At 36.6% G+C, this 14959-nt stretch overlaps 1 protein-coding gene across 8 annotated transcripts in view; it reads right to left on the reverse strand.

The window, feature by feature from the left end:
* The window catches only part of MARK1 (microtubule affinity regulating kinase 1), a 79393-nt gene that overhangs the window by 20377 nt on the left and 44057 nt on the right, over positions 1 to 14959 (reverse strand). For 5 of the 8 annotated variants that reach the window (XM_088146448.1, XM_088146467.1, XM_088146445.1 and 2 more), the window contains 5 exons: positions 13030 to 13266; positions 12822 to 12941; positions 5974 to 6073; positions 5108 to 5220; positions 1584 to 1758 (listed from right to left, as the gene is read on the reverse strand). In XM_088146448.1, the coding sequence (XP_088002574.1) occupies positions 1584 to 1758; positions 5108 to 5220; positions 5974 to 6073; positions 12822 to 12941; positions 13030 to 13266 (745 nt within the window). The remainder of the gene's footprint in view (positions 1 to 1583; positions 1759 to 5107; positions 5221 to 5973; positions 6074 to 12821; positions 12942 to 13029; positions 13267 to 14959) is intronic. The other 3 variants (XM_088146470.1, XM_088146461.1, XM_088146455.1) reach the window with 1 other exon arrangement.

Genomic DNA, 14959 nt, shown 5'->3' on the forward strand with positions numbered 1-14959 from the left:
AGATGGGGGAATCAGTTCCTTTTTATAATTTTGTACCTTATTTTACAAGCTTTATTATTAATCAGCAGCTACTAATTTAATTAATATACTTTTTTTTTGTCCTGTTTTGGTTGTTGTTGGAAAGTGGGGACTGGAGGTGCGGCTTCTGACAGATACATACAAAGTGTCTGTATGTGACATGCATTTATAGCAGAGTTTGCAACTCTTGGTTGACAAGTTGGGGAAACTGATTGTTGTATAAATTTCCATATATATATCTCTTTTTCCCCTAACTACTCTTCCTTTGTGGACTATTTTAAATTCAGGATCAATTTCCTTCAGGTAAATATGATACTCCAAAAAAATAAGCCAACTGTATCTGGGTTTTTCTGCCAACTCAATTATTACAGTGTACTCTTTGTATCATTCAGCACAAAATTTCCAACTACAGTTCTAGTTGCAAGATTAGGTTGGCATGTTTGGGGGTGGGGAGGCTTTCTGAGAGCACCTTCTGGTTTTCAACACTGTACACCATCTATGTCCAATTCAGAACACACCCAAATATTTTTCTTCCAAATTCCAAATATTACTGCAAATATTTATATTCTAGGATGGGGAGGGAGGATCTTCTAGACCACTTTATGCAGCCACTAGGCTGCACTGCTGAAACTTGGTAATAAAACTGATTTTCAATGACACCTTTTTTAGATTTATTTATTGCTCTAAAAAGTACAGAACAGATGCAAGATTTAATGTACCTATTTTGCATTTTAACCACCACCTGCCAAGAAAAAAAGGGCTTAAAACTTTCAACCCTGTCACCAGATAAACTTCTCACAACTCTTATAGGTGTGAAGACTGCCCCTTGGTTTGGAAAAGGCAGTCAAATCATGATCTAAACTAAAAGATTTGAAGCAATCAGCATTTTCTGTTGCTGAGAGGAATGTATCACAAACATGAAGAAATGAAACAGAGATGGATAAAATACTGGTGATTGGGGGACTGCACTTGATTTAGGTCAGTAAGGCCAGGATTTTCTGGGAGGATGTGTCCAACTGGGCTTCCAGAGGAGTTACTTTAGGGTAGTTCTATTCTTTTCTAAATTGCATTAAGCCTGTTTTGGTTTGAGAAATTTTGTGGGTTACATAAAAGAGCATGTGGCCACCTATTATCTTGGACTACCCATCCCTGGTTCAAAGAAAGTGCCTGCTTTCACAGATAACAGGAAAGTCTCTATTGCATCCTGATTTACTGTGATGGGCTCCAGTCTGCACATTTGTTTAGGGCAGTAACTGTAACATCCAGCCTTATCTACTAATCAATCTTCCTTGAAAAGTTATTGCACTGCAAATATGCTAGTTCAAATCTGATTATTTAAAATAATGATGAACAATATAAACCACTTTGCTTTATTCAGAGTTATAATAGCTACAGACATAAAAAGAAATGCAAATGAAAACTACATCTCTCCACTAACCCAAATGATATTTACACTGCTCACATGATAAAAGCATCATGATGTGATAAGCAATGTTCAGGAAGTGTTGCTGCCAAACCCCCAGGAAACACAACACACAACTTAAAATTATATTTTGCTACTTTACTTGGTTGAATGCCATCCCCACCATGTTCACTGAACCGACGTTGTTTCTGATTGGCTGATATACTCCGCTGGACCTTCAGGTGAGCAGGAGATTGCATGGAGCTATTGTTGAGGTCACTGCTGGGTCGAGATCTTTGACTCAGGGTACTACTGGATAGAGACTCGCCCCCCTCAAACTGTAAGGAGAAGCAACGTATTTGGAAAGCAAGTCCAGCTCTTTTTTCTCAAAACACATATTTCTTTCTTAAGTTTAGTCACATTAAGTTACACAATTAAAGAGTACTTCTGATGTCATGTTAGAACAACATTTATTACCAAATGAACCTTAATTTTGGGCTAGAGATGGCTGTTGTTTTTTCATGATGAGGTTTCTTTTTAAAAAAAAAAAATCTAAAATGCAGCTTCAAGAGCCTGCTACTGCAAAAGAAGATAATGGGAGGAAGGCTTTTCTCCTCCCCATGTTTATCTGTAGAGAAGAAGATTCAATCACCCTCAAACCTCTGCTATGGATGGAATAATTTAAAAAGTATAAATTGCTTTTCATAAAGCAATTAAAACCTTTTTGTTCCACAATGTCTCTGATTCTATATGACTATGGGTGCTCATCTTAATATGTACAATATATATGTTGTTTTATGTTATTGTTTTTATTATTTCCCTGTTTCTTGCCTTGTTGTATACTACCCAAAGTTTCATGATTGGGGCAGTTTACAAATATTATAAATATATAAATAAACATCAGTTACAGAAAGGATAAGCAGCTTCTCTAGTGCTTTTCTACTCCTAGTAATAATCCACCAAGGGTGGCTATCCAAAAAAAAGAGAGAAAGAAAGAGAGAGAGATCAATCACAGAAAGACAGATGCTTCCTTATGGTGAGTAATCATTCATATTGATAAACAAGGTCCTGACTTATGAAGCATAAACTTGCATCAATTGATCCAGTTTATAGACTGCCAGCCTCTGCCAGCTTGTTTCCTGAGAATGTTGTCTTGTAATAAGGAAAAGTATCTCTTGCTTCTATTTCTCAACCCACATAAGGGGGGGAAGGACAAGAAAACACTTTAAGAAATCAAATAGCACCAAGACCCTTATTTTTAATCATCTTGCACTGTGCAGAAAACTTCCAAACAGGGTAGGAGTTTATTAATTTGGTATAAATGAAATGCATTCAAGGGGTAAACATGTTTGCAACATTCTTAGTGTTTATCTAAAGCAGATAAAAATCTGTGAAATGCTGAGATGTTAAACAGATCTGTTTATACTGTGTCAGATTTCCGCAACATGATAGCCTCCAAAAGTGTTGGATGACTACTCCCATAATTGTGGGAATTGCAATCAAACACATCAGGGAAGGCTCTAGATTATGGAAAAGTGCTATGCCACTGGCTAATATTTTTAATGTTATCTATACAACAATGGTGAACTCAAAGTTGTTGCAACCTCAAATTGGTATGCTGAAGGATGCCAATGGACAGATAGTACCCAATTCAAAGGAGATCAAAGGAAGATGGAAGGAGTATATTGAAACACTGTACAGTTGAGATGTAAACATCCAATACTTAAAAGATATTCCCCACTTACAAGAACCTCTAGTACTAGAAGATGAAATTAGATCAGCACTATGGTCATTATCAAAATGGAAGACTATAGGAACTGACTGAATATCCACTAGAATACGGCAAACAACAGAAGACTCAGTAAAGATTCTAACCAAGCTATGCCAGCAAATTTGGAGAATGACACAGTGGCCAATCACTTGGAAGAGGTCAATCTACATTCCAATACCAAAAAAAGGGAGACTTAACAGAGTGTGCAAACTATCATACAATAGCATTAATTTCACATGCTAGCAAAATAATCCTTAGGATCTTCCAATGCAGATTAGAGCCCTACATGGAAAAAGAGATGTCACTTGCTCAAACTGGCTTTAGAAAAGGCTGAGGAACACAAGACATTATTCCTAATGCACGCTGGATAATTGAGCAAGCCAAAAATGCCCAAAAGAAGTCACAATATGCTTCATCAGTTATAGAAAGCCCTTTGATTGTGTTGAACCTGTCAAGCTGTGGAATGTGCTCAGAAAAATGGGAATCCCAGAATATCTCATTGTCTTCATGAGAAACTTATATACAGGTCAGGAAGCCACCATAAGGACAGAACATAGTGAAACAGACTGGCTCCAGGTTGGCAAAGAAATGAGACAAGGCTTATACTCTCCCCTTACTGTATTTATTCAGCCTATATGCTAAATATATATTAAGGGAAGATGGATTAGAAGAAGATGAGCATGGTTTTAAAACTGGAGGAAGAAACATCAGTAACGTGTGCTATGCTGATGACACTACTTTGGTAGTTGAAAATGCAAAGGATCTGCAAACTCTAGTAATAGAAGTTAAGGAGGAAAGTGAAAAAATGGAAGTAAAATTAAGTACAAAGAAGACCAAACTAATGACAAGAAGTAGAACAACCAGACTTAGAATTGGCAATGAAGATATCGAAGTGCTGGGTATCTTCTCTCTCTTAGGATCTACCATCAACAATAAAGGAACAAAGAATCAAGAAATACACCACAGACTAGCACTTGGTAGCCATGAAGGCCTTGGAAAAGATATTCAAATGCTGTGATGTGTCTATACTACAAAGATCAGAATTGTGCAAACTATGGTGTTCCCTGTGACACTCTATGGAAGTGAAAGTTGGACTTTGAAGTAGGATAGGGAGAGGATTGATATCTTTGAACTTTGGTGTTGGAAGAGACTCCTGAGAATACCACGGACAGCCAAGAAAACAAGATGAAGCTCTGCAAAAGCCTTCTAATATTTTCCCACTATGCGAGTTTATTACTGATATGCAAGAGATTGAACTCTGTATCACCATCCTGATTATGTCTCTAATACTCACATATCAAGAACAGAGCCTGAAAGTTTAGGCACCAAGGTCAGACAAGCATTTAAAACCCTAATGATTGTTGCAGCTGTGGTAGTGACCTAGGCCCTACTGAACTCCAGTAGCATTCACTGTTTACCAACTTGGGGTTTTTTTTCCATCTCATTCTACTGCATGCATAGATCAGGCCAAAACTTCTAAAAATGGCTAACATATAAATCCATGAGTTCCAAAGAGTAGTTTCACTTGTTAGTAATTGCTACGGGCCCTGTTAGGGCAGGGTAGCACTCAAGCAGCCACATCGTTTGAAAGGCTTGTGCAGCTACTTCCAAGGCTGTCCCTGGCTGTCTGCACATATATTTGCATGCACAAGCCCTTTGTTTTCCTGAAAGCCAAGCAGAATGTTTGTCTATGTATGCATGTACCCACACATTAAGGGGGCTGGGGACAGCCTTTGAAGCTGTGTGAGACAGCTGCTTTAAAATTTCAAGGGGAGGTGCTTTACTTGCACTAAAATGTTTTACAAAGCATTCCTTTCAAAAGTTTTGCACAACACTAGATATTATGTTCTATCTCCTCAAATTAGAAATACAAAACAATTTTAAAAAGCAGGTAAAAATAAATAATGGTAAATTACCTCAGGTGGTTTTCTCCCTAGAAGCAAATACGTAGCCATTACTTCATCATATTTTTGGTTTACTAAGGAGTCATGAATTTCATCTCTTGCAAAACCCATAGTGACCATTATATCTAGGGGAAAAAAACCCACAATTTATTGATAAGACTAACTGAAATGTTTAGGCTAACATCAGGGCATTTTCTAGTGTACTGTTTACATCCATACCAGTGATAATTCTGAGAATATCTCAGAAGTAATTATATATAATTTTCTAATTTGTTTATTTAAAAGATTTGTATTTTAGATTTAGCTGTCCAGCAACATTTCTCAGGAGTTCATAGATAACTCATAAATCTTCTTTTTAAAAATCCAGCTGGCCAACCAATTCATAATTTCTCCCATATTCCATAAAAATCTGTAATGCCAAACCTAAATCTTCATAGAATTAAGAATTATAAAGGATAGGAAAGAGAATAGAAGAAGAGATATTGATGACTGTTTAGTGTCCCCTGAGACATAGTCTATGTAGCAGTAAATGTATCATGGACCTTGGTCTCAAAAGCCAAATTCAATTTGTTTCTTTTTTAGCACAAAGCATAGTTTATAACATCTGAACACAGAAGTATTTCTCCTCTAAATTACCATTCAAAATCATCTTTCAAGTATGTTTTTGCCACTGTAGTAAGAAGGGAAAATGCAAACGATGTCTTCCATGGCAAGTGAGTGGAAGATGAACAATTTGAGAGTAAAAATTATGTTTTGGAATATTGAGCACATGTATGAATTAGCTCCAATCATATTAGATTTATAGTCAGATGGCACAGAAATACTGTAAGTATTTGGAGAACCTAAAAAGCAAGGAATAGTTAGATTAAAACTATTACCTATTCGTTTACTGTCATTAAAATCTGGTTCAGGTTCAGTGTATGGCTTTAATTCTTCTTCTTCATGACCAACATTCATCCACCGGTCTTTCATAATTTGCTTGAAAATAGATGAAGTTGAAACATGGGATTACATGGAATTATTTAGAGAGGGAGTATTAGAACCCCCTTTAAATGAAGAAATATTCATGTTATTTAAATATATAGTTTAAAAGTAGCAATAAAATGATTAATTAATTCTATGTCCATTTAAAACCCAAACAAAAGGCATTATCTTCGACAACTGTTCCAAGGGCACTGGGGAGGAAGGGGAGAGAATCCCCTAAAAAGGACCATGAATGCCTTACACCAAGCATGGCTATTAAAGATCTTATTAGTCTGGAAAGCTACATAGAAATGAGTTCTTCAGTGCTATGTTTTATTCTCCAAGAGTAGACACAACTGGAGCACCAAATGAATCTAGATAAGACGCATGACTTCAAGTAATAAAATATTAGCGCACTCAATCCCATGATATAAAACAAAGCACTCTTTAGGTCCAAGAGTTGTGTCAGCCATATAATATGTACAGATGTAACTCTGAGCAAAAGCTGAACCTCAGTGATGAAGGCATACTTTCCATCCAAAAGATCCCAGGATCAATCATTAACTTCTCCAGTTAGGGCAGGAAAGGATCCTGTACAGAAGTCTAGAGAGCCACTATAAGATATTTTTGACAATACTAAGCTAAACAAGCCCATTGTTTGACTCAAAATTAGCTTTTAAAGTTCCTAATTAACTGGCAAAGAAAATAGTTACAACCCACTGCTTGTTTAGGCTCATTCTGAATTGAAAATAAAATTTTTAATTGTCAACAGAAATATTAACAATGCATTGGTAGACCAAGAATGTCTCGTAAAATTCCAAATTTATATTGAGAAATTGGAAAAGTTCCAGATGTTAAGCAATGGCTTTTGGAAATATATAACTTATTTTTCCTGGAAAAGGCAATATTCTCCATTGATCAAAGGATGAAGCAATTTGTACTACTTGGTAGAGATTTGTGATATTTTACAATAATATTTTGCATTTGATTATACTATAATATTATATGGTATTTACTAATAAACCAGTGACTACTGGTAAGTTTAATATATAAGGTAGATTTTAATTTTTTTTAGTTAATTTAGTTTTTTTCTTTTTCTTTTTCATATTTCTATCTTTTTTAAAAGTTTAAGGATTGTTCTGTTTAATTTTGTTTTTTTAGTGCATTTTGGAGTTTGGCTTATATTTTGTATTTTTCTAAAATTAAACAAACATTTCAAAATAATTAATTATTTGCCCCAACCAATTAAATTAATTTGGGCTCCAGATTAATATTTTATATCTAGAAAATTCAAAAGTGACTGTTTATATGCTTGTATATTGACTCATTAAACTGGTGAAACATATCAGGTTTTTTTTTTAAAACTCTCCTTTTGGAAAGGAAGGCATTAAGATTAAAAATAAATAGACATGAGTTAATTATATAAAGGGAGCAAAACTTATTTGAATAAATTTATACTTCCATTTCTTTGACAAAAAATAGCCGCCTAGAGTCGCTTTGTGTGAGATGGGTGGCTATATAAATGTGACATATAAATAAGTAAGTAAGTTACAGGTAGTCCTCCATTAACAACCACTCGTTCAGTGATTGTTCAAAGTTACAATGGTGCTGAACGAGTGGAACTTATGACCAGTCCTCAAAGTTCCAGTCATCCCAGCATCCCCATGGTCACGTGATTGTGATCCAGGTGTTTGGTAACCAGCTTCTACTTACAACGATTACAGCATCCCGCAGTCATAGAACTGCCATTTGTGACCCTCCCACAAGCAAAGTCAATGGGGAAACTGGTGGGAAAGGTCGCAAGCTGCTCCTACCACTTTCCTCCGCACCCTCCCATGTGCCCATCCGGTGCCCGGCTGTGCTTGCACCAGGCCACAGAAGCCACTTGTGTGCCCTCCTGCCCTCTGGAGCACCCATGCCACACCCAGCCATGTTTGCGCTGTACCACAGCAGCCACTTGCACGCTTTCACGTCTTCTGGAGCACCCACCCCGCACCTAGCCACACTTGCGCCGCAGCAGCCATTTACCCACCCGCTGGCCTGCTTGTGAGTTGCCTGGGATTTGTGACTTCCTGCTGGTTTCCTCATTGACTCTGCTTGTTGGAAGCTGGCAGGAAGTTGTGAGTTCCTCACTTAACGACCCACAATCCTTGCTTAACAACAGCAACAGGGACTGCCAGGATTGCTGTAGCTAAGTGATGTGGTTATGTGATATTGCGCTTTACAATAGCATTTCTTAGTGATGGAAATTCCGGTCCTAATTACTGTCGTTAAGTGAGGACTATCTGTACTATATCCTCAAATATCAACTTGCATTTGTATTTACAAGAATATGTATTTTTATACAGCTACCAAAAACACCAGCACATCTTGATAAACAATTCATAGCTACATGACTCAGGGACAATTCTAGTATGGAATGGCTACTAAAATACTGACATCTACAGTTCATCCATTTTCAAGGGAGAGTACAATTACTATGACATCTTACAGATGAGTTGTTTGTATTTTCTATTAATCCGTCATAAAATCACTTTGCATTTGAAAGCTTAAGAGATTGGGGGGGGGGACTTCCTGTTTTAGCTAACATGTTTATTTTTCAGAAGTTCATTTTCTTGAATCAGAACAACCAGAAAGTAGATCTCAATATTTAATGTTTTTAATTGTTCAAGTGTCTTAGGAGGAACATAGCTGATTGTTTTCTGTCCAAAATAAATTTTCATTAAAAAGAATTACTCAGTTCCATGTTTAAAAGGTTGTGATATTTAATAATATATGAGTTTTGATACACAACTCAGACCTAAATTTTGTGTTTCTTTAAAGAAATTCTGCCCAGATATTTTTAATATAAATAGTGTACGTTCTATCTGATCATTTCTATATAGCAGTATTCCATCTTCCATCAATAATTTAGTCTTCACTGAGTACAGAGTTTTAAAAAGTGTTCAGATTAAACATTCAGCCTTTCTGACATAATTTATCCGAACACATTTTGAAATAACTCTCACCCATTCTTAGAGACAATTGTTCAGTTTTTCACTGGAAAACAGTCTCTCTTCTGAAATATTTACAGTGTGTAGAATATAATGTTCTGGCAAGAAACCAATTTAGAACTAACAACAGTAAATTCTTGCAAAGTTGTCAAAAGAAAAACAGCACTAACAGATGCAAGATAAACTAAGCGCTCACAGGTTCCATTTCCTAAAAATAAATCTAGAAGAATAATCAGCAGAAAGCCACATATTAAATAAAATAATAATAAAAATAATTTAGTTGTATTCTGAAACACTCAAAATTTCACGAAATAAAGATACATTAATTTTATTTGGCTTACTAACAATTGTTAGATATACAGACATCTGCTTTCATTACAGGATTTTTCTTCGCCTTCTTCCCCCATGTATCCCTTAAATTTGTGTTAGAAGATCCTCAATAATTCAGATTTCAAGCAAGTGCACAGGGGTAGAGATAACGATGGTCAGTGCCATCCTTTTAACAAGTGGACAAAAGCAGTTGCAACTCCTTAAGTAATTTTTTGTGGTATCTCAAGTGGACTGTGGAAATTCACTATATTAATTCTGTACCCAGAAAACCAAAATTAGAACTAACAAAGGCTGAATATGAATTTTGGGAGGTGAGATTTTTCCTACCACCAATATTCCAGGGTAAATATTTGGAGAAGTTACATACCAGTTTTTCTATGCTTATCCCCTATTTTGTGCCATTAACCTAGTGTCTCAAGGAAATTAAAACCAGAATAGTAGTTGCATAATAATATATTGTATGCATTCTACAGTTTGACCGTCATATTCTTAAGATGCTATATGGTTCCCTTATTATTAATGTCTGTGTTTGTGCTAGGCAATTAGAAAATACAGCTGCACAACAAACATAATAATTAATTTTTACTCACCACTGGTGTCCTTGAACACATCTATTTCTTAATAGGAAAATCTTTAACTGACCACAACAACCTAATAATACTAAGCCCTAAATATCAGTGAAGCAGAAACAACTCAAACTCTCCCTCTCTCTAGTGAGTAACCAAAATATTATTCAGGCAATGGTCACTGCTAATCAAGAGTATATTTTCCAACTAGCATTCAAGTTATATATGTCAGAAACAGATTAAATGAGATTAATTTGGTGAAATACTATCTCTAGCTGTAAATGCAAACCTATGAACTTGAAAGAAAGGTCACTGATGACTAACATACATTGTATTTTGGAAAGCAATTTATCATCTGCTGTACTTTTATTGAGTTTAAAAAGTCTTAAATCTTTCCTAGATCCAAAGTCCAGAAATCCACATGACTGGGGGCTTCAACCTGCAAGAGTTGCTACATAATTGAAATACTTTCACAAAATTGGCATCATCATCTATCATACAAAAAAGGAAAAAGGCATTCTTAGGGTAATGGCTTGTTTGGGAATGCAACTGTCTTAACAATAAGAAACAATTACAGTTATGATTGAAAATGCTTCACCCTTATTAAAAATGAAGCTAATGTTTAGAAGTTATAAAATATTGCTTTATTAAAAACAGCCAGCATTTCATAGCTTGAAATTGTAAATTAGATTTAGCATATCTGAATACACAACAGGCCCTTGCAGTATACAATAGAATACACAACAGGCCCTTAAGAATATACAACAGGCCCTCAAGAGTATATTTGGTATGATCTTTATTCTTCTTGTTTTACTCCAATCCTTAAATTCCACTTGTTTAATTATATACAATAGTTCTTCAAATTAATATCATATTAGACTACTTAAAAGGGCAGCAAAAGACCCAAGGGTGGGCCAATACATTTTTTCAAAATCAATTATTCAGTACCTATGTAATTTGTATGTAAATGAACGCTATTGCAAGAAAAAATTATTATACAACTAGTCTTCGAGTTACGACCATTCATTCAGCAACCGTTCAAAGTTATGGCAGTGCTGAACATATTGTACTTAGGCTTGGTCCCCGAAGATACAGCCATTGCAGCTGCCCCGTGATCATGTGATCAAAATTTGGGTGCTTGGCTGTCCGCCCGCACTTACAACTGCAGGGGTGCTTCAACTCCCCCTACCCATCTCCCCCCATCTCTGTCCTTTTGGCCCCCTGAATTCTGCAGCCCCTACTGCCTTGCGCTATGCCACCTCCAGCTGAACTTCACTGTCTTCTGTTGACCAGCTGCTGGTTGCATGCGGTGGTTTCCTCGCAAGAAGTGGGGAAGAAGGCTTTGCATGGTCAGCAGATGCCTCATGAAGGGCCAGGCCAGGCACGCCTTGTTAGCAGCAGAAGCAAGAAAACAGCAAAGGTCAGCTGGGGTGGCGGAATGCAATGCAGCAAGGGGGGCTGCAGCTGGGGCTTTGCGCCATGCTGCTAGGCTGGACTAGGGTGTCTGGGGCTTCATGCTGCAGTGCTGGGCTGGGACAGCTATGACTTCCAGGGGTGGCTGGGGCTTCACACCATGCTGTTGTGCCAGGTTGGGGCTTCCAGGATTCTGGGGCTATCTGCTGCTGCACAAGGCAGGGTGGCCAAAAGGGCAGAGATGTGGGGTGAATAGGTAGTTGGGGGGAGTTGGAGTGGAGGCAGTTCCTTATCTTGGAAGAACTGAGGCTCGGGGCTGGGAGGGACCAAGCTGGGGATGGCTTGCATTGGGGTGGGTCCTCGGCTAACAACAGGTGGGATTCAGTTAACAATGGCAACAGAGAGTGCTAGGATTGCCATTGCTAAGCGATGCAGTCATATGACATCAAGCTTTATGACTGCATTGCTTAGTGATGGAAATTCTGGTCCCAATTCCCATTGTAACTCAAGGATTACCTGTACATGCATTTACAGGAAGTATGCTGTTGGAAGAGGTGTCCTCCCATATTTGCTGATGCCCATCATCTGTGCTAAGATTATAAAATGAACTGTGCTGGATCAACCCACAATTCTACCTAGTTCAACAAATGTTTCCACAATGGTCAAAGGACATGAACATAGCTGCACCATTATGCCTGTATTTTAGTAACTAGTATGAGACCCATGCTGTCTCCAATACAAGGGTAACATATGACTACTAGACATTATTTTCCTTAATAAAAGAAGTAATTTTTGTAAAATGTTTTTGATTGGTTTACTGCAAGTTTTAAAAAATTCTAACAAATTAAGTAACATACTGAAACCTACTTATTAGCCACAAGACCATTAGAAGTCAGTGGGCTTCTCTTGATAAATCTGTTTCACAACTTAAACAATTCCCATAGGGAAACTCAACAGGCAACTTGCAATGAGACTAGCATTATCAGAGACAACTGTTCTCCAGGATGCGTATACTTATCCAAAACACTGCAAGTCTGATGACATAAATAATTTGTTTTAAAACAGGTCTTTGTAAACTGCAGCCAGGTTGCATGCACCTTCAAGAGCCAGAACTTCTCCAAAAGTTGCCATTCACTGTAATTTTTAGTGTGAGTCAAAGAAGAAATTATTAACTATATGGAGGATATATTAGAAGTATTTAATTAATGCAAACTGTATGTTTAAGTTAATTAAGTCCAATTTAATTAATATGCTGATTCCATCCATGTTTTAGAATGCAACCTCCCCAACGTTATTTAAAGACCAAGCATGGCTTTTGGCACAAAAGACTAAAGCAGTGCACAGTAATACTTTTAGTTTAAGGTTTCAGGAAGAATTATAGGAACAGTTCCCCCCACCCTCAGGGTTTAACTTATTCCACTGAACTGCATTAACAGACAAGAAAATATTCAGAGTACTTACTTCTAAGCTCCCTCTCTTGATTGGATTCAACACAAGTAGTTTTTTCAGTAGATTTTCACAGTCTGTGGACATATAGAATGGTATCCGGTACTTTCCCCGCAATACTCGTTCTCGCAATTCCTTTTGAAAGCCAAACAAAGAAAACAAATCTAATACTAAGGCAAAAATTAAAAAATCAGACTTTAGTTATTTCAGATATTATTTCTACCTTTAAGTTCTGACCATCAAATGGCAATGATCCACTGACGAGAGTGTAAAGAATGACTCCAAGACTCCAAACATCTACTTCTGGACCATCATATTTCTTTCCCTGAAAGAGTTCTGGGGCAGCATATGGAGGGCTTCCACAAAAAGTGTCCAGTTTGTTGCCTACAGTAAATTCATTGCTAAAACCAAAATCTGCAATTTTAATGTTCATGTCTCCATCAAGAAGAAGGTTTTCTGCCTAAAGGAGAAAAATTGAATACCCACATTTAAAATGTTTTCTATACCATCAATAGTAGAACTATTCAAGCTAAACAATTGTGTGTTCTATTCACGCATGAAGCAATCACCAGCAATGAGAATATAAAACATTTAGAAAGTCAAATATCTGCACTTCAAATAATAAATTCAATTATGTGTTATTTTTTCCTCTTGTCTGATATCTGTAAACTGCCAACATGATTGCAACCTTAGATCCAACTGACATCAATGAGATTTGTGTGGAAGTATAGCATTTAATATCCTTTCCTTTTTCAAAAGTGTTATCCTGTATTCTAGAGAAATGGTTGAATAAAAACATAGAACAGAAATAAAATAGTGCAGTATCTAGAAACAAAAGTAAACACAGGCCAACATTTTTGTTCTCCCCATTTCTACTGATTCAAGCACACATGTACACACATAAAAAAAGCAGACTTATCTGAATCTTCTTTTAAGTATTTATACCATATGAGTACTATTAGTTCCAAAGGCTTCCTTCTTTTACTGTTAAAAATATGTACTCTTCTAATGTAATTATTTTCTAAATTCATTATTTCAATTATTCAATTATTCCTCAGAAAGTTTTAGCACACGATACTCTAGAGAGTGCTTTTATTGCTAAAAAAAATCATAAGAATAGGTCAACAGTAAAAAGCTTGTACATGACATGGAACTTGTGCAAAGACTTAAAATTCATTTCAGTGGAAGGGAGAGATGAACTTGAGACAACTTTTTAGAATTACCTGAAGAGGGAACACACAAAAGGACAAAAGATCGAGCAACCAAATATTATAAAATGATACACTGAGAAATGAAGAAACTCCAAAGGAAGAATTCTGTATCAGACAGAAGAGAACCGGGGCAGAAAACCTTGCATCTAAATTGCAACGTGTAAATCAGCCTTTCAAAATAGTGTAGAATGGTACTTCTTGTGTCAGATTAATTTTATTCCCTACCAACTCTATCAGCTGCCTCTTTGCCTGTGTACTTCTCAGTTGTCTTAAAGCTCTTAAATGGGTTGGGGCCTGTTGCACCTCGGCTCTGAGACGCTAGGACAGAGCTCTGCTTGTGGTACTGCTGATGGGAAATATCCACAGGTTATTGCTCAAGTCAAGGCATGTAAAAAGAGGTATAAGAGAAATAGAAACTAAACTAATATGCAGTAGTAGCTTAGTCAGATCATGGAAGCCTGCCTAAACAGTTGTTTTTCTTGCTGTACGTGACTGCGTGTACACACACATCATACTAAAGAGTGACCTATATAAGCAAAACAAATGTCTTTTTCATTTAACTAAAAGAAGCTATTTCACAGATAGCAAAAGAGGGACTTGGGACAGATATGTAGTAATAAAAATTAATATCACAACAAAAATTCACATGGACAAGCTAGACACAGGTTTGTGCCCATAATTAAAAAGTGCATGAAGCACAGCCTACTATAAGCAAGAAAGGGACATTATATAACCATTACAGAATAAATACAGGAAAACAAGTATTTCCTGAGTCAACATTAAATGTGTTACATATAACACATGCTTTTCTCTACAAAAGCATATATTGAATAATATTCTCTCAGAGACATAAGATAAAGACCATTTGGGAAATCTAAATCTAGCTCTAAAATCTTGTTCACAAAGTTAATCTACTTGTTGTGTTCTATCAAAGTTTCAATC

The sequence above is a fragment of the Python bivittatus genome, unplaced genomic scaffold, assembly GCF_059951505.1.
Source record: "Python bivittatus isolate LINGU-HERP-01145 unplaced genomic scaffold, Pbiv_v1 ctg000020_np1212, whole genome shotgun sequence".
NCBI classification, from domain to species: Eukaryota; Metazoa; Chordata; class Lepidosauria; order Squamata; family Pythonidae; genus Python; species Python bivittatus.